This window comes from Carcharhinus amblyrhynchos, chromosome 18 (assembly GCF_965287045.1).
Source record: "Carcharhinus amblyrhynchos chromosome 18, sCarAmb.v2.hapA, whole genome shotgun sequence".
NCBI classification, from domain to species: domain Eukaryota; kingdom Metazoa; phylum Chordata; class Chondrichthyes; order Carcharhiniformes; family Carcharhinidae; genus Carcharhinus; species Carcharhinus amblyrhynchos.
In genome coordinates this window covers 18999577-19024902 of record NC_137341.1, presented here as the reverse complement: position 1 = coordinate 19024902, position 25326 = coordinate 18999577, and the positions used below count along the sequence as shown (strand labels likewise).

At 43.4% G+C, this 25326-nt stretch overlaps 1 protein-coding gene across 4 annotated transcripts in view; it reads right to left on the bottom strand.

Moving 5' to 3' along the window:
- Positions 1-140: 140 nt before the first annotated feature.
- The window catches only part of LOC145354885 (protein ELFN1-like), a 196353-nt gene continuing 171167 nt past the window's right edge, over positions 141-25326 (bottom strand). For 3 of the 4 annotated variants that reach the window (XM_080206468.1, XM_080206470.1, XM_080206471.1), the window contains exon 2: positions 141-3422. In XM_080206468.1, coding sequence (XP_080062594.1) covers positions 798-3170 — 2373 coding nt within the window. In that variant the 5' untranslated portion in view covers positions 3171-3422 and the 3' untranslated portion in view covers positions 141-797. Of the gene's footprint in view, positions 3423-11614; positions 11796-25326 lie in introns of all 4 variants that reach the window. The other variant, XM_080206469.1, reaches the window with a different exon arrangement.

Below are 25326 nucleotides of genomic sequence, written 5' to 3'. Positions count from 1 at the left end.
TCACTGGGGAGACAATTCTCTTATCAAACCTCTCCCCAGTAAGATCCAGTCTTCAAAGTAATTCATTGGTTATAAAATATTCCGGGATATCCTGTGATCATAACAGGCACCACAGAAATACAAGTATTTGTTTCCTTGTTTTCATTCTCTTTATTTCATTGGCAGTAAAGACTTAACTCTCTCTGAGAGAACCTGTGGTTTGGACCAGTGAGACAGAAAGAGAATGCGACAGAAGAAACCATTCAGTCTATTTCTTTCACCAGTCCAGTTTTATCCAATGCTCAGGGCCAATTATCAGACAATCACTGGAAACCACACAGACTGTTCTGTAAAATCCGCAATTAAAACCTGATACAAACAGGCAAAAAAATCCAGAAACATCATTGCAAATATAGAAATTTATCTGTACAGAACTGCAAGAAGGGAGGGGGATTTTTTTACTGGTAAATATTACTGTACAATGCAAGGTGTGAGCAGTGTGTGAGCTACAAATATACGGCACAGTCCAGTCACGGTGTACATTGTACAACGAACAATGCCCCATGTACACTACAGTGAGTCACAGTCACAGGACAGAGTCATGCGATAAATAATATCCAATATTCCAAGGCATAGGATTCTCCTTTTATTATATATATAATATACATTTTATATATATATATTATATATAGAGAGAAAAATCCTTTACACTGGTTTTAAAGTTCAGTTTCAAGAATTCTTGGTGCATTCTTCTTTTAAGGGTAAAAACAGACTTTTTAAGGTTTTTTTGGTCCAATTTACTCTTGAAGAGTGAGGAATCAAGATTTGTGCTGACTGGAAACTCCTTTCCAGTAATCTAGAATATCATGCAAGTCCTCATCTGTTGCAAACTGTACTTTCTTCCTTAGCGCATAGCCTGCGGCAAGATATTCATCTTTCCTGTGCCATTTCTCATGAGGTTTGTATCGCTCCCAGACACCCTTGGAGGATTTGTTGGAGTATTCTGGGCTGGAGGCATAACTGACACTGTGATACTGCGGTGAGAACTGAGTGTAGGCCAGATTCCTCCTGGATCGAGATCGTGGAAGAGCTTCAAGGACACATGGGCTTGGACTCCTCACCTGTTTTCGCTCTCCATGGTGCAAGCCAGCGTAGAGGTGTGAGTGCTCGCTGTAGGGTTGCATTTGTCCTGTTTCTGATCTTACAATTCGACACGGGGTTCCAGTCAAGATGGCACTGCGTGTGGGAGATGTCCTTTCGATATATTTCGCCTCAGATTTGTATCTGGGACCAGCATAGATCTCAGAGCGCACTGACCTAGGGCTACGCATGGAACAGTTGGACGAGATGCTGGGACATTTGGGTGCTGCATCCATACTGCTGTGTCTCTTCAATGGGTGGTAGCTTTCCCGGTAAATAGGGGATAGAAACCCAGATTTTCCTTGGGACTGTTCAGCAACCAGAAAGTCCTGGGACTCCACTGATGCCATGGTCCTAGCATTGGGACCTCGGAAAGAACTAGTCTCTGTCTGCAGAGCATCAATGCAGTTATTGATTATCAGATTCACTTGATCCACTTCTTTTGCTATGGTCGATATCTCAGCAGCAGAATCCTGGCTCTCCCCAAACATACTCTCGAGGATGTCTCTGTGATACGGATGTTCCCCTGTCCTCACATCCATATAATTCCCTCGACTGAGTTTCGGACTTTCGATCACCTCCTGGAGATTGTAATCTTCCAGATCTCCTGTTGATGGCAGGAAAGGCATCCTGGATGACATGATATCAGAGGGTGGGACGGGCTTCTGTGCCATTTGGGTGATGGTGATTGTCTCCAGCTCTGGGGCATATTTCAATTCAATTATAGTCTTCTTGGCATTTCCTGATTTCTTGTTCTTTACTTGTTCCTCCTTTTTTTTGCGCAGACAATAATAGATCACGCCCAAGATGATGACTATTCCAAAGAGGCAACCAAGAATGGTCATGATGTAATGAGTGGTATTGGAAGCGGCTGGCAATGGTTTTGCTTTGGTTTTAGCTCTTGTGGCAAATGTTACACAAGTTTGATTGTATCTCAGCGAATTATGAATGGAAGTCACACAATATGTATAGTTAGTGTGGGGAATTAATTCTTCAATTTTAATTTCCTCCTTTTCTGTGGCAAGGTTCTTTATATCTGTGTACATGCTGTTATTATATTGTACTAATATGTTTTCTTTCCTAATAGGGGATGGAATATGGACCATCAGTGTTGCTGTTGTGTAGCTGATCTCTTTTAACTTTATTACTGGTGTGTCATCAACCTTCATGAAGGGGGTCTGAAAAGATATCAATGGTGTAGATTCTTCACCTGATGGACAATCTTCAGCTTCACAGGGACTTTCTGGCACGGCAGTAGTTGAAGGTTTTTGTGTGAAGATGAACCTGGGATCAATCGAATAAATTTCTTCATTGCACATGGAGGCAAGCACACTCAACACATCCTTGGAACTGGTCTGGCCCTGGTTCAGCAAAAGATACCCAGCAAAATCTGAAGGAGATGTACATTGAGTCCGATCATAGCTCCTGGTGGTGTTGTTGAACTGCACCAGCCATTTCAGAAAGCCCAGCAAATCACAGGAGCAGTAAAATGGGTTGCCATAGAGTTCACAAGTTGTAAGCTTGCCGAGACCAAGGAAGGTAGAACTTTCCAATGTTTGTAACCGGTTCATGGACAGGTCAATGTTCATTACATTGGGACATTCCCAAAAGGAATTGGGACTCACCACCTCAATAAGGTTGGCCTGGAGATAGAGGTATTCCAGCCTACCCAGCCCCCGCAGGATTCCCTCGGTAATGTTCCGAAGCTTATTGAATCCCAGTTGCAAAACACGCAGGTTGTACTGTGCAGAAAAGGCACCATCCTCGATGTAGGAAATCTGATTTTTGGTCAGATTAAGTTCCGTCAGGTTGCCAAATCTGTTCAGTGAAGAATATTGGACACTTTTGATTTTGTTCTCATTCAGCCGGAGATCCACGATGGTGCTGTTGATGTGCTGAGGAATGGACTCATATGGGGGTTGGTTTTGGCTACAAATTGCCAGCCACACAAATCCTTTCTCCCCTTCAATAAGCCAGCAATCGCCATGAATTCCAGCAGCATTCATCAACAAGGCTAGAGAGACCCAGAGAGCAAGACTGTGCACAGCCATCCCCTTGTGCTCTCGGGGTTTGTGAGCAACGAGCTTTCAATAGCACCCACCTGCTCAACAAACAATGCTGAATTGTTCTCTGGTCTTTAAATCAAAACAGTACTTGAAAGTCTCGCTATCAAATTGAGGTGACGTTATTTTTTTGTCCAGGTAATTCGTGATACTCCCCTACTTCAGATTTCTTTATGTTCGCTTCTCTTTTAATTCCTTTGTAGTTCCAGGACATTTCTTTAGATAATTTCATCTGCTTTTCTGGAAAATAAGAACAGAAAAAAATGTAGTGAAGATGATCTGAAATAATTTATAATCAGGTTGCTTTGCTACTTTAGATTTCTTGCCAGGCAAACCAATCTGACTGCCTTTCAGCTGCTCATGTTCAGCACCAACAGGCTAGGATTTCCCATACTATTTTACCACTATGTTCACTTCCTGCTCCCCTTACTTTTCCAATGCTATCCACCTCATGTCTGAGGCAGAGGATTGGTCATAAAGAGGGTTTTTGATAGAGTAAATAAGGACAAGCTGTTTCCATTGGCATGATGGTCAGTATGTGGAGGTCATAGGCTTAAGGTAATTGGCAAAAGAACAAGAGGAATCTGATTAGGATTTTTAAAAATAAGTTGTTAGGATCTAGAATGCTGCACCTAAAAGGCTGGTGGAATTGGATTCAACAATAACTTTCAAAAGGAAACTGGAATATTTAAAATTAAAAAATGCAGGACATTGAGAAAAAGAAGAACGGATTGGGGCTAATAGCATAGCTGTCTCAAACAGCCTTCTGTGCTGTATCATTCTATGACTTTAATGTAACATTAACCTTGCTGTCTTTCTCAGATTCTCATATGCACTTTCAGTGTATTCTACTATTCCTTTGAGAAGGTCAAATCTATTTGGGATCAGTTTTAAAGTCTAGACCATGTAAGAGTGATGATGGCTCCTTTCTCTGAGGGGGACTGGAACTGTTAAACCTCATATGTTATTGTTCTTCACAAAGTGTGAAATTGCTCCCATTATTTATCTGTCATAAGGTGTCCAGCCATGTGTTCTTCATTGTTGAGTTGCCTTTGATGGATTCATACCATATACCACGTATCATTGAAGACTCTAGGTCTCTAGATAGACAGGTTAGAGAATCATAAAGGATAGACGGATGACATTTAGCCGATAGTGACTGTATTGGCCCTTTTAAAGAGCAATCCAAATAATCTCACACCATGTTTTCTCCTCATTTCTCAACAATTTCATCAAGTGTGAATCTTTTAGAAAGTAACTAATAAATCTGCTTTCATACCTTTCATAGCATTCCAGATCATTACAAGTTGCTGCATTTAAAAAACACTCTTGATTTTCTTCCTGGTTCTGTCTTAACATCTGTATTCACTGGTTACCTGCCCACCCACTCTGTATAACAACACGTGGACCTTCCTGTTAAAGGCAACATGTAGCTGGGTCTCATGCACCAGTTTAATCTCCAGTTTTTTCTAGAGTTGGGTTGATCTCTGCTTGGGTCCAAGTTGGTGTGCTTTAACTGGCCTCAATATCTTTGGACTGCTGAAGTGAAAGTTGCTCCTGCTGACAGTGTGGTGTGTGCCAAATGGCAATCATACTTTCAGCCATGTTAGGCCCTAAGATAAAAGCTAAATATCATGCACACTGGAAATCTGAAGTAAAAACAGAAAATGCTGTAAATGCTCAAAAGGTCAGGCAGCATCTGTAGAGGAAGGAACTGAGTTAATGAAAGATAACTCTTCTCTCTCTGCTGATGCTGCCTCTGCTGTTGAATATTTCTAACATTTTCTGTTTTGTTTTAGTTTAGCCCCAAATTATTATTTTGTCTGATTATGCTCTTGTGAAAGCATTTTGGGATGTTATATGAAACATTTAATGTAATAAAAGTATAAATTGCTGTTATTGAAGTCTATTGCATCCCATTTATCCTTGGCCCTGCATCCGCATGTCAGCAGACATAACTTCACAACGTTTGGGTCCTGCAGGACCTCGTAACTAAGAAACTTTTCCCCTCCTTAGTCTCTTCTGCCTCAGGCAATCCAGAGTCTTTTAAAACCCTATCTTGGTGTGATTTAATTACTACCTCCTTGATTTACCATGCCTATCTCTCTTACATCTATCAATCTCTTGCAACACTATGACATGGCCCATTGCTACAGTCATTATTTATTTTATTAGTTGTGATGTGGCAGTCCAGAAATCATCAATAACAGATAGTTAAGAATAAACCCAATAGATAATTCAGGATAAATCTCTTTACCTAGTGAGCTATTAGAATGTGGAACTCACTACCATATGGGGAATAGTCAAGGTAAATAGCAGAGATATGTTTCAGGACCACAGGGCAAAGAATCACAGTGCTGTTACAGCATAGACCATTTGGCCCATTAGGTCTGTGCTGGCTCACCTAGTGCCACACATCCGTATTCTCCTGATAACTTCGCACAGTCTTCCTTTTTAGATATTAAGCACAGATATGTGTATGAGGAAGAAAGGATTAGAATGATATGCTGAAGGATTAGATTAAGTAGTGTGGACATAAACTCACATTGAGCATAAACATCAGGATAGGTCAGCTCATCCTTATAAAATATTTCTGTGTAGTGTATTATGTAATTCTATGCATTAACTAATGGCACACAGCATTAAAAGGGAATAAAATTTCCCTTTAACCATACTTCTCACTGTAATGCTTGGCAACAGATTGTTTGTGCACCCAAACTACTTAAGTAATACAAGCCACCAGGAAGGATGTGAATGTGGAAAATAGTGCACAGAATGGGAAATTCACATGGCTCTGTACAAATATATTATAATAAATATATTATAATAAATATATTATATTATATTATATATATATTATAATATATTATATTATATAATAAATATATTATAATGTAATAAATATATTATATTGTAAATCAAAAACTTGGCTGTTTAGTTAATTTGTCGATCAGAAATCTATCAGACACTAAACTCCCTGCTTGCTGGCCCACAATATCCTATCAATTGACAGCCTGTTTACTTCTTTTCTAATTGTTGTTGGCATTGAAGTCAATGGAAGATTTGTTCAAAGATAATAGTGCCATCCTGGCAGTGCCAAGGTGGCAGAGTGCCTCAGGGGTGTGGATTAAAGGGGAGGGAGTGGAGGAGCTCTGCATTCTGCAACAGCGATGGCCTGGGTGGGGGTGGTGTGAGCTGCACACTCTGCAGCAGGGATTGGTTTGGAGGGTTTGGACAGTGATCGGTGGGCGGAGGCTTGGGGGATACAGGTGGCAACTGGCCAGGCCAGGTAGTGGATGTTTGGGCAGTGATTGATTGGGTCGGGACACTGATCGGCTAGGGAGGCCAGCGATCAAAGGAGATTACATGATATCTGGGGAGGGGGAGGTGTACACAACAGAGAGATCTGCACAAGCACAATTGCATACTTTGATGTAAGCAGCCAGCTTTCTTGTGAGCTTAGACACCACCCATCCCCCTGCTGATAGGAAGCAGATTGTGCATAATTTTTTGCACTGAGTGGGGCATTTTTAAATTTGCCAGAAAAACAGATCTGAAACTCTCCCATTTTCACACTCATCTGGCAATTAGAATTTCTTTGGTAAGATCATCCCCATTGGTTTTAAGGAGTGAACTTAACAAAAAAAAAGATTTAAGGAGGGAATTCTTGTTTAGACTCTAGGCAGCTGAAAGCATGGTCACCAATGGTGGAGTGATTAGAATGGGGGCAGCTCAAGAAAACATAATAGGAGCAGTGTAGAGATTTCAGAGGTTTGTCGGGCTAGAAGGATTGACAGCAGTAGGAAAAGACAAAGCTTTGGAGGGATTTGAAAACAAGGATGAGAATTTTAATATTTGAAGCATTGCTGGACCTTGTCACAACATAGGTCAACAAGCAGTTGGTGATAAATGAATGGGACGTGGTATATATTAAGACACGGGCAGCAGAATTCTCAAGTGACGTTAAGTTAATGAATACTGGCCTGGAGCCTGCTTTATAGTCAGGACTAGGGGTAGCAAAGTAATGGATAAGTGTTTCAGCAACAGATGAGTGGAGGCAAATCTGAAGTTGGGTTTTGGTGTATGTGGAAATTGGCAGTCTTGGAAAATTTTCTTCATGTTGTCTTCACTGGGATGCAACAGAACTTAGGGCACTTATTATTTAAAGAAGTTTTACATTGTAGAATGTCTACTTTTTTGATGTGCTCTTTAAAATATATATAGATAATTAAATCAAATTGATATCCCCTCTCAGAAACATTTCAAGTGCTTCAAATAGAGTGAATCACATCATATCTTGACCATAACAGGTCAACAGATTTAGCATTTCATCGAACACCATCTCCAACAATGCAGTGCTGAACAGTGCTTCTTCACTTGGAGGCTGAACTGTCAGCATGGAAACATCTGCTTAGCTTCTGGAAAGGGATCCGAAGCTTTAATATTCCAAATGGGAGAGGAAGGAATTGGGTCAGTAGTTCTGGGTTAAGGAGTGGGTAGAAAGTTAGGAATCCTGCTTCTAATAACACAACATTGGATAGTGCAAACATGGACATTATGGGCAGAATTTTACGGCCCCGTCATGCCCATTTTGCGGCAGGAAAAAGTCATAAAATCTGGCGTGATGCGACTAGTGGGAACGGTACCTGTTTTCGTGACCATTCCCATTTTACCAAGAAAAAAAATCGATGTGATCAAGACCACGCCCAAACTGGGCGAAACGTCAATTTGCATTTTTTTGCGTTCATCACAATGTAATTAGCGAGTTTCACTCCCAATCGTCCCAGCTCACTAGCCTTAATTACCTTGTTCGCTGCAGCCGGATCAGTCAAGAAAAGACCTCAAGTATAAAAATTGCATTCAGGTGCTTGAGCAGTGAGGGTGAATGAGGAGGTAAGTCTCTGCTTTGAAACTGCTTGGTGCTGCTTGAGGTGAGGTGGAGGGCGGGGGCGGGGGTGGGGGCGGGGGGGTCGTGGGGGTGGCGGGGAGGTGGGGGGTGGGGGGGAGGTTGTTTTGTGACAGCTATGTTGTGTTTTGGGTTGGGGAGGCCTTCAAGAGTGTGGGGGCTGGGGTGCTGCTGTTGTTCACAGAGTCCGATTTCAGCCTCTCAGCTCAGACCTGGATCAGAGCGCTGACTTCTGACCTTAGTGCTGATTCTGGGTCTTAGTGCAGGCAGCAGCAAGCACTGTTGCTGGTGGGGGATGGGCTGATACTCTCTACCTCAGGATTTGTCAAGGAGCATTATCTGTGGCCAGTACTGCAAGGATTCTGGGTGTGTGTTTGTGGGTGGGGGAAGGTGGGAACTGCAAGAGGTATGGGGAATGTGTTTTGCTTGGGGTCTGTGGGGGGGCAGTAAGGGGAGTGTGTGTTGCTTGGGGTCTGTGGGGGGTATGGGGTGTGTGTGTTACTTGGGGTCTGTGAGGGTTATGGGGAGTATGTGTTGCTTGGGGTCTGTGGGGGATATGGGGGGATGTGTGTTACTTGGATCTGTGGAGGTATGGGGACTGTATTACTTGGAGTCTGTGAGGGGGAATGGGGAGTGTGTGTTGCTTGGGGTCTGTGAGGGGGTATAGGGATGTGTGTTGCTGGAGGGCTGGGGGCTGGGATATCAGAAGTGTATGTTGCTGGGCTGGGGGTGAGTAGAGCTGTTTAATCTCTCCATCTGCCTCTTCCCTTCCCTAAATGCCACTTACCCTCTCTTCCAGATCGATGAAATGGCTTTTGCGATGCAACAGATTGATCTTTCTGTCCCGGTGACTGTGAAAGTGACAGCCACCTTAAACCTTTACCCCACCGGATCCTTCTAGACCACCAGTGGGAACCTTTGTGGCATCTCACAATCATCTATCCACAAGTATGTGAAGAAGGTCATGGATGCCCTGTATCCCTACGCTGGCCAGTATATTAAATTTGACCTGGACCAGGCCCAGCAAGAAGTCTGTGCTGCAAGATTCACAGCCATTGCGGGGATGTCTGATGTGCAGGGGGTTATAGACAGCCCCCGTCACCCTCAAGGCCCCGGTGAAGGATCCAGGAAGATTCATGAACAGAAAGGGTTTCCATTCAATAAATGTGCAATTACTGTGAGATCATCAGCTGAACATTACACATGTCTGCGCCAGACACCCCAGCAACGTGCATGACAACTTTATATAGAGGAGTTCCAATGTCCTGGAGGTCTTTGAGGACAGGGGTGCAGGGGTGGCTTGTGGAGGAAATGGGGTACCCGCTTCAGACTTGGTAGTAACGCCTGTGCAGACGCTTGAGACTGATGCAGAGACCGGATATAATGAGGCCCACGTTGCTAGCCGTTCAATAGTGGAGCGGTGAATAGAGCTCCTCAAAATGCAGTTCAGGTACCTGAAAAGCTCCAGCGGGGCCCTCCAATATAGCCCCCTGATATCGTCTTTCATTGTGGTCGTGTGCTGTGCCCTATACAACCTGGCGCAGCAGCAAGGAGACCTTTTGGAGGAGCGGGACATGGAGGCCAACCAGCTGAGCATTGTTGGGGAAGAAGCCATCCAGCAGCTGGAGGAGGAAGCGGAGGAGGAAGGGAAGACGACAACGAGGAGCAACATTGCCCTGGTGCTGGAGGACTGCGGCAACAAGGGTCAGGCATGCGAAGGAGGCCCTGACCACCACGTGCTTTTGTCATTGGAGGCCTGTGCTTCTGCACGTGGGTTACATTCACCCCCCCTCCACCTCCTCCCCCCACACAGGGGAGCCTACAATCTCCGGCAACATTGTAACATCAGTGATGGGCCTGGGCACGCTGTGTTAGCAAGTTTCTGCGGCAGGCGGGAGGGTGATGACGACTGGTCATGATGATGCCCTGGTGCAAACTAGTTTGACTCCTACCTCCACTTGCACATTGGCACCTGGGCCCAAGGCTGAATGGTGGGAAAAGGAGCACTAAACCCCCATGAGGAATCGCTCATGGGTTCTGGGGATGCCATGGCAGATACTGTAAGTCACTGCCAATGCATGCCACCTGTTGTAGCCAATGATTTATTTGAACGCCTTGATTTTCTCAATAGCAGTGCGTTGAGGGGCCTCCATCACTGGCACCAACATGCAGGGTCCCTCTGGCGACCGTCGGGGTAAGTACACTCCTGTTAGAAGCTAATCAGAGACAAATTAGTCACAGATGTGGGGTGAAATAACATCTATTGGTGCCAATAAAAATGCCTTCATAATAAGTACTAATATAACAAGTGAATGAGACTTTAAAGTGCCTAAATATTCTATCTAACTTGTGTTGCCCTTCACCCATGCCATCTTAGTGCCACTGCAATTTCTTAACTTTATGTGGTCTACCCCTGCATCTTAGTGTCTCCCCAGGATGTACATCAAAGGTGGAGGTGGCCAAGTGCATACCATGCCCCACGGCCTGCAACTGGCCACCTTGGCAATTGTCCTCTGGAGGGCCTGGACCTTGAGGACCCTGGTTGGCTTCCAGGTGTCTGGGACATATCCATGACACCCTCTTCATCCCACTGCCCCTGAGGTGCCCCAGTATCAGGAAGGAGGGAGTCAGAAGGTGTAGCCACAGCCACAATCTCCTGGGTGGAAGGCCTCGGCATGGGCTTGAGCCCTTCCTCCTTCCTTGGACTTCCTATGGTCCGTGAGTCACTCCATGGAATTGAGGTGCTTCTGCAGTGAGCTCCAGAAGTTCCGGCATCGCCTGGCCCTGCCAGTCCTGCAGGACGACCTGCATTCTTGCAATGGTGGCTGAGCATTCTGCAATGGCCCTCTGAGTTGGGACCACCTGTCAATGACAGCAGCAAGTGCTCTCTGAGACTGGGCCATGCTCTGTAGCCTCTCAGCCATGACCCTCTGTGACTGGGCCACGTCCTCAAAGGCTGCAGCCATAGCCTGCTGTGTCTCAACATCGGCCCACTGGATCTTCTGCAAGCTCTTGAACCTCTCAGCCATGGGCGGCAGAATCTTGAAAAGCCTGTTGAAGCCCTCAGCTGTGGCCTGTTCTGGCTTGGCCATGGCCCTCTGGGACTCAGCTGTGGTCTGCTGTGACTCGGCCATCGCTTGGAACCTGCCATTCATGGTGAGGATTTCCTGCCCAGACTTTCCACCGTGGACATCACTCTTGCAGTGTTGGCCTGGGAACCACGCAAGGCAGGTAACAGCTGGACTGCCTGAAAGGTTTGGGACTACTCCAAAAAGCCTCGCAATTGGTCCAGTGTTGCCGTCAGCCCCTCCTGCATTCCCTGGTTGTGTTTCTGTATCTCCAGCAGCTGAGGGAGAAGTGATCGCAGAGGCCCAGCACGTAGCCTTGGGCCAGCTGAGTCCTTGCCTCTGGCAGGCCCCTGTGTACCAGAGATCTCGGGCATTCCCTTCTCCACCTGATGTACATTAGCAGATGTGTTGTGCACACCAAAGAGTGACATAGATGACTTGCCACTAACTTGACTCACTGATGTGAGAGTCTCTGGGTTGGTAATTTGCGGGGTGGAGGCTGACACCAAACTGGTATCACCCTCAGAAGTCCCTTCATTGGCTTCCTCCATGGAAAATCTGAGCTGTCAGGAGCAGGATGGTTGGAAGCAGCCCTGGGGGCCACGATGCCAGATGATCCAGGGGCGTCGGGGTCCCTTCCTGCAACACAGGACACAAGGTTAAGTGCAAGGGATGGAGAGGAATCTGGGCTGCATGCAACTTACTTGACACTTCTCCATAAAGTAGAGGAATGGCAGGTGCTTACTTCTGTGCTCCAGCCCAACCATGCTGTCACTAATGATCTGCATCTCTTCCTCTCCTGCAAACTCCAGTGCCTGCTCCTCAAAGGGGGTGAGGACCTGAATCTTGGGTTCACCACCCCCTGTCTTCGCCCTCCCCGTCGGTTATGGGCTTTCTTCTCTTGTGGGGACAGAAGGATCCATGAAAAATCTGCTGGCACAAGCCCTGCAGGATATCGGAGGTGGCTCTCAGAGGGAAAGAACTGTGAAAGTCTTGGGGAAGGAGGAAGCTGTTGGGGAGTCAGAGGCTGGAAGCATGCAGGGTCTACACTGTCTGCCAGTCTGTCCAACCTTGGCGTTTTGATGGAATTTTCCCTTGTTAGGGCAGAGCAGCTGCAGGCAGTTTGGGCAAGTCACGCAGCCGTTAGAGCATTCCAGTGAATTTAATGCAGTTTGTCTCGTACCATGGAGGGGAAGCCAAGTCAGCACTTGCAGTTGTGCTGATGGAGCGTTGGGTGGGAGGGGGAGGATTTGTGCCGCTGTGATGATCGGGGGCAGAGGAGAGAGAGGGTCATATCAATCAGCCATCAGGCCAGGGGGATGATGAGGGGGCCATTTGCAAGGGGGTTCAGGGGTCAGTGGGTAAGGTGGTCAGTGATGTTGGGGGCATCCCTGATGTCTGTGGTGGGGAGGGGGAGGTGCTGTATCTAGCTTGGGAGGGTTCTGCCAGGAGAGCTGCTTTTTTTTAGCTTTTTCTGCAAATACAGTTTGTGGCTCCGATCTGAGCTGCAGGTTGTCTGGTGAATTAAGCCATGCCCACTGCCTCTAGAGGCTAGAAATGGTCTAGTCCACTTTTTCAAAAACTGAGCATATTAAATTCGGCATGAAAATTCACCCAAAAAATGGAGCAGGAACTCTCCTGTTTTCACGCTAGCTGGACACTGTGAAAAAATCTCGTAAAATTCTGCTCCATATACAGACAGGATTCCTCATTATTAGTAGATAGTCTTCTGTCATCCACAATGTTCACACATGAATAATTTCTGCTTGATTAAGGTATTGTAGGTTTTCTTACAAAACTATTCATGAGTCAGAGAAAAATAAATACTGGGATGATTCTACCGCAGAACAGATTAACCACATCCCTAAACTAAAAGTCAATTAGTATGTCACCCATAGGAAATCCAGCTGCCCTGCAGTGGTAATATTGCTGGGTGGCATTAATTGTATCAGAGTGGGACTCCCATCCCTTAGGGACAGGAAATCCCACCCTAGAAAACTAATGAGCTCCTGATTGTCAAGCAGCTCTGTCTCAGCAATGCCAGAGGAGTAGCCATCACTGCTGGGATTGCAAGCAGTTCCAAGGAAGAAGTGAAAATGTCTCCTGGACTTCAGATAAATCCAAGGATTTTGGCTTGCTATGGCTAGGAAATGGCAATGAGATGGGGAGGGGGGGTTTAGATTAGAGAAACTGGTGGGGGGGGGGGTCAAAGAGAAGGTACCATCCTGGGATTGGGTGCCCCTAATGGACACAGGGGATCTCCCAGAGGAGGTACATACCTTCCTGCTCACCAGCAGCCAGTCCAGTGAAAACTGCCAAGCTGTTTCCCATTGCCCCCACCTTCCCCGCAGACTGAAAAAATTGCACCAGAGATGGAATGAGGCTTTAAGTGGCAATCAATTGTCCACTTAAGGGCTTTAATAGGCCTAATGATGGGCTGGCTGCCTGATACATTACCTTTGCTAGGTCAGGTGTGGGCAGGAAAGCAGTGAACTTGCAAGCGGCTTTATTTTACATGCCCACCACCCCCCCCATTTCCCAACCTTCAAATGTGCCAGCAGTGGACTGTAAAATTCACCCCAATGTGAGTGGAGAATGCAGAGTTTATAAAATGTTGACGGAATATTATTATTGATAAATCTTAGATATAAATACAGCCATGACCTTGGTTTAATTTGCAATCATGGAGCATCCATCTCTCAGCCTTCGCTTTGCAATGTGTGAATGAAGATGGTAATGAGATGTAACACTGAATCAAAGTCAAAATTGTAAGGTTGGTGTAGGTCCTTGGAGTTGCACAGCTACCCTCCATGAGAATCTACTTAAACAAGTGTCATATGTGTCTGAGAAGCAGGTTTCTGTTAGCGGCTGCCAGTGTCTGAGTCTGCAGGGATATGCCCCGTCACATTTTAAATCTTTTATATAATGAGAAATTTAAATGAAGGAGGAATGTTCTAGTATATGCCAGCCTCTGAAATTGAAAAGATGCGGTAACTGAAAAACGTTTGCATTAGTTTGTGGCTTGTGAGAAGGAAAGCAAGAAATTGCAGTTATATTCATGTCCTTAGGACTTCCCAAAGCTCTTTACAGATAGTTGGGTACTTTTGCGATGCAATCACTGCTGTAACATATGAAACATGGCAGTCAATTTGCACACAGCAAAATCCCGCAAATAACAATGAGGTAAATCACCAGTTAATCTGTTTTAGTGATGAATATTGGAGAAATCACTTGCTCATCTTTAATTCGTGCCATAAAATCTTTCATGAACTGGGCTAAAAATTGTATCTCTGAAGAATCTCAGTGCGTAAATCTATTGGAACTATCACCTGGAATTTAAAGTGAAATATCTAGAGTAGGGCTTGAATCCAAGATCTTCTGAGAGATGAGACTGCTACCAACTGAGCCCAGACAGATGCTCGATAAAGGACAAAAAAGAAGTCTCTTTCTGTTCTGTTCTGAATTTGTGGAAAATAATGAGTTGGTGCAGGAGATGGAGCAATGAGCCTTGACTGCTATAGAATAAGCATTATAAAATGTAGCATTGTTGGAGCTTAGATGGAAGAAAACAGGATGCTGCGAGTCACAATGATCATATTAATAAAAAAAGAGTGAGCGTAAAAGAAAGAGAGGTTAAAGAATAGAGGAGAGAGAGATCAATCATCGACAGACAAACATTATCTTGTAACCTCTTCAAAATCAGGAGTGAAATTGTTTTTCCTGGCAGGCGGATCAATAATCAAGGGGCAATTTAGGACAATTTGGACAATTGCTAAAAGAAATAGATGGGGAACGAGGAGGAAGTATTTCATGCAGCAAGTTGTAATGATTTGAAATTCACTACCAGAGGGGTGGTGGAAGCAGTTTCAATAATAACTTTCAAAAGGAATTGCATAAATACTAAAAGGTAAAAGACATTGTAGGGTTATACAAAAAGAACAAAAGGTGGGGCAAATTGGCTATTCCTTTCAAAGGGTTGTCACTGCCAAATAACCTCTTTTAAAGAGTTAAATGAGACATGGTGGAGAGATTATTATATCCAGGAATAAGAACAAAATAGCGTGGATATTGGAAATCTGAAATATAAACAGAAAATGCTGGATAAACTCAGCAGGTCTGGCAGCACCTGTGGAGAGAGAAACAGAGATTAATGTTCCAAGTCTATATGACCCTTCTACAGAACTGAAGAGGGATAGAATGTAAAAAGTTATATTATGGGAGAGGCAGGGGGAGGAGGTGGGCAGAATAGAAAGATAGGGATAGGTTGGAGCAAAGGACAGCTTAAAAAAGGTGTCATGGACCTAAGACAAAGGGGCACGTTGATGGTGCCATTAAGGACTGATAAGTGCTAATAGTGGCAAAAGATAGGACAGCAGAACGTATGGGGTGAGGTTGTGCTGGGGCAAGCTGAGGGAACTGAAAACCAGAAAGCAAAAGGAGGGAGGGGCCCAGTTTCTCATTTCTGCTGCATCTGCTCCAATGATGACATCTTCAAAAACAACATTTTGCCCATGTCTGTCTTTTTCTTCCCACTGTGGTTGGTAGGGCTCTCAACCTGCAGCATTTCCTGCACCTCTGCTCTTAATCCTTTCTCCTCCCACCGAGGACCATGACAGGTCCTTACTTTTTGCTCCACCAAACCCTGAATTCAAAGGATCAATCTCTGACATTTCCGCCAACTCCAGCATGATGCCATCGCTGAACACATTTTCCCCTTGCTCTCCTGTCAGCATTCCATAGAGTTCACTTCCTCCATGACACCCAAGTCTACTCTTCTATTGGACCCAAACCTTCATCCCCTTCCCATTGAGCATTAATCTTTATTCTCCCATTAATACATTTTAATATAATTACCTTTTGCGACTATCAGCACTTTTCAGTCCTTAATAATACCATTAACATCCCCTTTGTCTCATGTCCATGACATCTTTAACAATCTGTCCTTTGTTCCAACCTATTCCTGTCCTTCAATTCAACCCCAACTCCTCCTCCCACCTCTCCCACAATATAATTCTTTACTTTTTACTCTTCTTGAGTTCTGTAGAAGGGTCATATGGATTTGAAACGTTAGCTCTGTTCTCGCTCTATAAATGCTGCCAGACCTTTCGAGTTTATCCAGAATTTATATTTTTATATCTTATCCAGGAATCCTGAGAATAACTCTGTAAGAATTTCAAAGTTCAAAAATATTCATCAGCTGATTCTTTAATAGTAAAATAACAGTATTATTTATGTCTAAGAGGAAATCTTACAAGTTAGATGGTCTCGGCAAATGTTCATTCAAAAGTATTAAATTATGATTTCATAAAAAAGAAAGTGTTTTCACAAGAGTATAGGCAGCTTTAACGGAACCCATTAAAACTAGAGGCATGCAAGGACATGACCAGAATGCCCATTCCTGACAGCTGAAACACTGGATATGATTAATGCAATGTCAATGCTGGTGGAGGTTCTATGGCAGAGCATATAAACTCAAATACAATTCAGTGAGCTGTGTGTGTAAATTTAATTAGACCACAAATGCATATTCATGACAATCTCAAATTGCAGACTGTAATATATGCACAAAATAAACACTTGCAGGCGACAGCTGATTACAAGTGTCTGTGTATGCCTGTTATACAATAGTGCATATGCTAGCTTTAGGCTAATTAACTATTTGCCCAGATTTGGCAGGATTTATTTATTTTATTATGTTATTCACACTACTCTTTAAGGTCCTGACTCGGGGATTTTCATGCAGCTTGTGTGTATGAACACGTGTATGAATGAGAATGTGTTGGGTTTAGACATCTAACCTAATGTTTATAGGCATTAATTCACATTGAGCTCTGTCTACTTCTAGAATGGCTTAATGCAATAGAGACCCCCCTCCCACCACCACCCCTACTTGCTCCCACCTCCACTCTACTCCCACTACACTCACTTGTCAATAACCCTTGGCAGGATTTAAATGAATAATGTTGTCACGGCAGAAGATGAGTGAGAATGATCACTGGATTGTCAAGTTGTCTCTCATTGTATCTGAGATAGCTTATTTGAAACCTATTCCATATCATCCATCCCTCATATCTTGTTACTGTAATCCCTTGAAAACTAGGGTTGAGCCCAAAAGCAACTTTGAGGTATGTTAACATTTTACAAAAACAAGCCTTGTATTCCCTGAATTGTAGGTGGTCAAGAGTAATCGAATTGAGGATTTGTGACTTCGAAATTTATAGGGTAGTAAGAGGGAAATCATTTCTGAGTCTAGGACAAGGGAAGCAGAGCCAGGCCATTCCAGATAGAAGCAAATGGTGGGAGAAGTGTGCAATTCTCTCCTACTAAAAATAGGTGATGCTATCTTAATTAATAATTTTAATTACATAATTAATAGCTGTCTGCCAGACAATTGTATAACAGATAGAGCTCCAAGGTTGGTGAATGAGTTAAGGCACAGATCAGCCATGAATTTCTTTAATAGGCTCAAGGGATAGAATGGCTTAACCTTATTCTTATGTTTAGAACTATTGGCATATGTTCACTTCTTAAAATTCTCAACCAAATGTTCAAATATTTTCACGTACCTGCCGCTTCCTATTTCTATAACCTCCCAAGCTGTACAATCATGCAAGATCTCTGCAGTCCTCCAATTTGGACCTTCTGCACTTCTCCAATTTGATCGTTTCACAATTGGCAGCCACGCCTTCAACTTCCAATACTCTAAATTCTGGAATTTCTCACTTAAACTTCTCTACCTCTGTCTCATTCTTGAAGACACTCCCTAAAATGTACCTCTTTGACCAAGCCTTTGATCACGTTCCAAATACCTTAGGTGGATCAATGTCATTTTTTTTTAAAGCAGCGTGGAATACTTTACTATGTTAAAAATGGTGGTACAGTGTTTAGCACTGCTGCCTCACAGCGCCAGGGACCCGTGTTTAATTCCCAGCTTGGGTGACTGTTTGGAGTCTGAACGTTCTCCCTGTGTCTATGTGAGTTTCCTCCGGGTGCTCCGGTTTCCTCCCACAGTCCAAAAGACATGTTGATTACGTGCATTGGCCATGCTAAATTCTCCCTCAGTGTACCCCAACAGGCGCCGGAGTATGAGGAGATTTTCACATAATTTCATTGCAGTGTTATGTAAGCCTGCTTGTGACATGATTAAATCATAAAATAGATGCTGTATAAACGAAAATGTTGTTATTTGTGGTGGTAATGTCTGAAATCGCAGAATATTGCAGTAGTCTGTGAATATATGCATTTTTCGACTATTTTCATGTGATATTACGGTGGTCTAACTTCAGGCAACTTAATTTGGCTGTCTGGGACATTACTGTGGTGTGTGGGATGCTAATCTGAATAATGTATGCATTATTATGATTGTCATTCATGTGGTAAAGTTGTGCGTTTCTTGAGTATTGTTGGAACTATACCAGTGGAACTAAGCAGAGGGCTAGCCATCACCCCCCTGACTTGTGCCTTGTAATAAGAGAGAATTTGGGAAGTCAGGAGATGAGTCAGTCTATGCTGTTTACCGGGACTCTGTTTTGTGGTTGACAGAACTGACTTCCAAAGACCTTTAGCCTGTGTTTGAGACATGTGGGATTGCCTTGCAAGCTCTGGTTTTGACAGTCACATGGACTGCAAGGAGAAACTGATGCTCAAGTTGTCCATGTACCATATTGCACCTTGAAGTTCTGCAAAGGACACAAACCTAATGATGCCCTTCAAAGGTCTGCTGCCTGTCAGATATTGTAAGAAGCACCATTCTGAACACAGCACGTCAATCGTGCTGTATCTTGTGCTTCTTTACACTTTTTCATTTGTAAAGAAACTTGCCCAAGAAGTTTTAGCTTGTACCTACTGGAGTGATGGCATGTTATATTCTGTTTCAGAAGGAATTAAAGAGTGATACACTTAGATTGGGGATTAATTATTAAACCTGAGTCCACTGCCTGTACATGGTGCATAATAAGATATAAATTGTGATTTATAAAGGACTCTGCTTATGGAGAATGTCTAAATTTTCCATGAGCAAATGATAAAATCGATTAAATATCACTCAAGGCACCACCAAGGATGTTTGAAATTTGAATCAATATAATCTGTCAAGTGTAAACGGTACAAAATCTGTGAAAGAGGAGGAGAGAGCTGAATTGGCTCAGTTTACAGTGGAGGAAAGCTGTAATATGAAGACTGGTGATAGAGGAAGGAAAGAAATGACACAAGATTTATAAAAGGATTTGGATTATTTTCAAACTTCAGTGAATGGAGGAGATAGCTTAAGGATGGAATGTCAAATTTTGGAATCTATAGAATCCCTACAGTGCAGAAGTAGGCTGTTTGGTCCATCAAGTATGCACTAACTCTCCAAAAGAGCAACTTACCAAAGCCCGCCCTATCCCTGTAACCCTGTGCTTCGTGGCTAATCCACCTAACCTATACATCTTTGGACATCAAGGAGCAATTTATCAGAGCCAATTTACATAACCTACACATCTTTGGACTGTGGGATGAAACTGGAACTCAGTGAGGAAATCCACACAGACGCAGGGAGAACATGCAAACTCACACAGACATTCACCCAAGGCTAGAATCTAACCCCTGATCCCTGGCGCTGTGAGGCAGCAGTACTAACCACTGTGCCACCATTCCATGATGGTCCTGTAAAGCAACTTGAGATGCTGTATTACATTATAGGTTCTATATAAATGCAAATTGTACATTGTTGGATCACTGTTCCCATTATTTAGGGGTATGGCACATGCTGCATTTAAATATATGGAATTGGGTTAATTATGATGTAATAAGATGGAGAATCCTTAGGAGAATGTAAGTGTAAACTTGAAATATTATTGAAAGCTCAGGGCTGTGGTTATTGACAGCCAGTGCTAGAAATGAAAAATATAGAGAGATTCTTGTTTGAGGGACAAAATGCCATGAGTTATGATGAATTGTAGGAACTACTGCAGAAAGTTTATTTTCTGGAAGTTGCTCCAGTTGATTTAAGGCCAAGGTTGCTTGACTACCAATCCAAGATTCTAATTCCGACACATAAGCAAAGTGAGCAGTTTTTTCCGACCTCCCAGGCTCCAGAGATTCTGTTGGTAGATGACCTGAGCTAGCTAGTGATTGGTGAGTCTGGTAATCTGGTGATTAGCTGATCCTTCATGAAGTGGAGACTAAACTACTGGCAAATTGGATGGATAGCATAGTGTTTACGTTATGGGATTAATGATCTGATGATCTACATTTAAATACGTCTTCACTTAGTAAGGCAACTCACCACCATCTTCTCAAGGACAATTAGGGATGAACAATAACTGTCAGTGATATCCACACCCTGTGAATGAATAATCACAGAAGCCAATTTACATAACCTCCACATTATGTAAATTGGTCAGTAAATACACTGCAACTTTGTGCTGGTCAGAGACCATGCTAGACACAGGCAGCGAGAGTAGGATTGCCAGGAAGTAAGGCTATTGAATATGGTACAGTTCTTACACTTGATCACTCAGAATGAATAACTACAGAGGATTTGCAGGAAAGGTTACACAGTAGTCCATTTGCATGCAGCTAGCACTCACAAACAACAACTAAATATTTCTATTTTTTACAAATATTGTTGAGATATAAATATCAAGGATATACATCCTTTTTGTAAATAGTTCTACAGGATCTTTTACATCCACATGGATAGCAGACAGGACCACAGTTCAAAGTTCAATTCAATGATAGCACCTTTGACAATGCTGCACTCCTCCAGTACAGCACAGTGGTGTCAGCATTAATTTTGTGCTCAATTTTCTGGAATGGAACTTCAACCTACAACCTTCTAATTTAGAGGCATAAATGGTAACCACTGACCCATAGCTAGCATCAAGCCAGAAAATATGATTGGGAAACTCATCTGTGGAACAGGATTAGCCATTAAACCTCCAAGCTATTCCACCTTTCAATTACATGGTGGCTGATCTGAACTTTGTTCTATATCGCTTGATAGTCTTGCCCAACAAAGATCATCAATCCCAGTCTGGAAGACTCTAACTGAGCCCCAGTACCCACACATTTTAGGGGGAAAGAGTTGCATGTTTCTGCTTTGTGTGAAAAATTGTTTCTTGATTTTGTTCTTGAATGGCCCAGGTTATGTCCCCTGTTCTTCATTTATTCACCACTGGTTATAATTTCTCCTTATCTACTCTAGACACAAGAATTCTTCATTAAGGTACCAAGTCTGGCACAGTTGTTAGTACTGCTGCCTCACAGCACCAGAAATCTGGGTTTGATTACCGGCTTGGGTTATTGTGTGAGGTTTGCACCTTCTCCCCATGTCTGTGTAGGTTTTCTCTGGATGCTCTGGTTTCTTCCCACAGTCCAAAAAACGTGCTGGTCATGCTAAATTCTCCCTCAGTGTACCCGAACAAGTGCCAGAGTATGGCAACTAGGGGATTTTCACAGTACTTCACTGCAGTGTTAATGTAAGCCTACTTGTGGCACTAATAAATAAACTTACGTCATTAACCAGAAAAAATAACTGTTTCTGTCTACACAGACTTCATTTTCTCTTTTTTAGGCACCTTCTGCTTTGATCTCACATTTCCAGCATCTGCAAGGAAGATTGTTTTTACTGAAACCACCTTTCAATTCCAGACTTAATTAATTGAATTTAACTTCCACCATCTACTACTGTGGAATTTGAACACATTCTCCCTGGGCATTAGCCTGGACTTCCAGTATGATGATATTACCACAATGCCACCATCTCCCCAAACCCATATGATATAGGAAGACACAGCAGCCATGAGATGATTATAGTGTTGGTCAAATGCCAAGAGGAGCTTGCTGCACTATGTATAATAATACTGTGGTGTGGTATTCAATCGTTCAATGTTTTATTGTGTGTTTGTTGACTATTCTCTGTACTGTTAGTCATTATGTGTGGTGTGAGTGAAACAAAAACTAGAATGAGAATCAACTAGATGCATGAGAGAGCAGACATTTTAAAAGCACTGTAAATAAAGCTCCTGTGAATAAAGGATCTGGTGTGTCTTCTTTGCATCTTGCCAACATCTAAAACGCCAACAGTAGCACCTTTCCTTCCTTTGCTGGGAGATTCACCCAGCCATAAGAATGATGAATTTCAGGACTCAAGGCCTGCTTGCTTGCCAAACGGCTAGACAATCTAGATGTTATTGCCACCTACAAGAAGACAATACTTGTTCCTTGCCTTGGAGTTGAAAGACTGCAAATACTCAAGCAAATCACTCAAGAAGACACATCTTGGTCTGATAAAGTGGCAAGTATTCTTGAAATATAGCTCAGGCCAAAGAAAAGTATGATGATAAGATGGTATGTTTGGCGAGAACTGCGAGAGAGCCCATCATGCTCAGATACCTTCAAAAATGTGCCAAATTAGGGAGGCGACCATTGATTCGCAACGCTTGAGGAAAAAGTGTAATTCATACTCAAAGTGGAACCATTTCATAAAGCTGGTTCATCAAAAAAGAGTCTCATCCTGAGAGTGAAGTATGATGAGTGTTTTACATCACAGACAGTAAAGGCACCAGGTTATTTAAAGGAGTGCTTTGTCAAGATTGCAGACATTACGTTTGCTTCTCATTGATGTTGGCATGAAAGTATTTATATTGAATGACAAACCTACCAGTATTTTCTACAACTTCCTCCAACTTCTGTGACACTCTTCAAACTTACAATGACTATCATTCTGGTTTTGGAAATTATCACAGTGCCTGTTTGCTACAAAAACATCAGCTGGGATAGATTTACATTTTATGTAGTCAAAGACAGATGCTTTATGGGAATAAATATTTTAAATAAGCTTGTCTTCAAATCAGAAGACTCCACCAGAGCATGCACCAACATGATGAAAGACACAGGATATACACAATGGTATCCTTCCTTATTTATCAGATATGGGGAGATTAAGGAGTACTGTCATGCTCCTCGCATCTCACTTTTGGCAGTTTCACAAAATTTGAGATGGTTGCAATTTGTGCCAAAGTCACGGGACTTGAAATGACTTGAAGCAAATGGAATCATTAGGTGAGCTGATTCATCCCCTTGAATATCGAACGTAGTCATTGCATGAAGTAAAAAACTAGGAAATTAGACAATGTGTCAATCTTAAGGTGATCAACAAAGCAGTCGCTGCAGACAAGGATTCACTTCCCATAATTCAAAAACTATCAGCAGCATGTCATGACACAACAGTCTTCCAGAAGCTTGACATGCAATGGGACTTCAGATGTCACTAGGAAAGCAAAACTAATATCTGACAACATTGTTACTCACAAAGGTGTTTCAGTACTGCGGAAGGTTTTCTGGACTAGGTTCAGCACCTCGCTCATTCCAGAAGATTATTCAGTTTTGTCAGACATTGAGGGATTGCTCAACCTACTCAATGATGTCGTTCTCCATGGAAGGGCCAAAATAGAACATGATCAGCGATAATCAGCGGTACTCATTCGATTGAAACAGCACAACTTGAAATTTAACAAGAACAAATGCACATTTGGAACATACAAAATTGTCTTTCTAGGATGCAGAATGACAGCAGCTGGAGTGAAACCTAAATTTTTAGCTTTTATTTAGGGGAGGTGGGTCATTGGGTCATAGGAGGCTACCTTACCAAATAAATTCTAAGTGCCGAAGCGTGAAAACAGGAGAGAATCACACCCATTTTTTGGGCGAGTTCCCAAACATTATCAGGCATTGCACCCCCCACCTCCCAGACTGTGCCCCCCAATCGTGCCCCCTGATCATGGCACCCCATCATGAATCCCCTGATCCCTGCCCCAATTTCCACCCCTCCTTCCCCCAGTTGATCACCACCCCCGAAAGTGCTCCTCTCCCATAGCCAATCACTGCCCCTCCCTCACAGCCGATCACTACTCCTGACTCTACCCCCCCCAACTCACCAGTTTCCACCCCGGCTGATTGTTGTCCCAGTGATCCCTGATGCAGAGTACGCAGCCCACATGCCCTGCCTCCCCTCCACGTCCTGTCCCCTTCAAGCCATGCCATTTGCCTTAAGCCCCACCCCTTATCACTGCCCAGTGCCTGGTAGACACCACCAGAGTGCCAAGTGGGCAATACCAGGGTGCCCAATAGATAGTGCCAGGGTGTAAGGCTGACAGTGCCTGTCCGTGCCTCCAACCACTTGGTGGTGGGGGGGGGGGGGGGGGGGGGTGGTGCCTCAATGGCCTTCGTTCCCACAGGCGAGGCCATTATTTGAGTATAGGGATAGGGATGTTTTGCTGCAATTGTATAGTATGTTGGAGGGGCCACATCTGGAATATTGTGTGCAGTTTTGCTGTCCTTATCTGAGGAAGGATATCCTTGCTATAGCAGGAGTACAGCGATGGTTTACCAGGCTTGATCAATTGGGGCAATGGGCTGACAAATGGCAGATGGAGTTTAATTTAGACAAATGTGAGGTGATGCATTTTGGTAGATTGAACAAGGGCAGGACGTACTCAGTTAATGGTAGGGTGTCGGGGAGAGTTACAGAACAAAGAGATCTAGGGGTATATGTTCATAGCTCCTTGAAGGTGGACAGAGTGGTGAAGGCATTTGGCATGCTTGGTTTTCACCAGTCAAAACACTGAATACAGGAGTTGGAATGTCTTGTCGAAGTTGTAAAAGACATTGGTAAGGCCTGACTTGGAATACTGTGTGCAATTCTGGTCACCCTATTTTAGAAAGGATATTATTAAATTAGAAAAATTGCAGAAAAGATTTACTAGGATGCTATTGGGACTTAATGGATTGAGTTATAAGGAGAGGCTGGATAGACTGGGACTTTTTTCTCTGGAGCATAGGGGGCTGAGGGGTGATTTTATAGAGGTCTATAAGATAATGAGGGGCACAGATCAGCTAGACAGTCAATATCTTTTCCCAAAGGTAGGGGAGTATAAAACTAGAGGGCTTGGGTTTAAGTGAGAGGGGAGAGGTATAAAAGTGTCCAGAGGGGCAAATTTTTCACACAAAGGGTGGTGAGTGTCTGGAACAAGCTGCCAGAGGTAGTAGTAGAAGCGAGTACAATTTTGTCTTTTAAAAAGCATTTAGAGAGTTACATGGGTACAATGGGTATAGAGGGATATGGGCCAAAAGCGGGCAATTGGGATTAGTTTAGGGGTTTTAAAAAAGGAAGGGTGGCATGGAC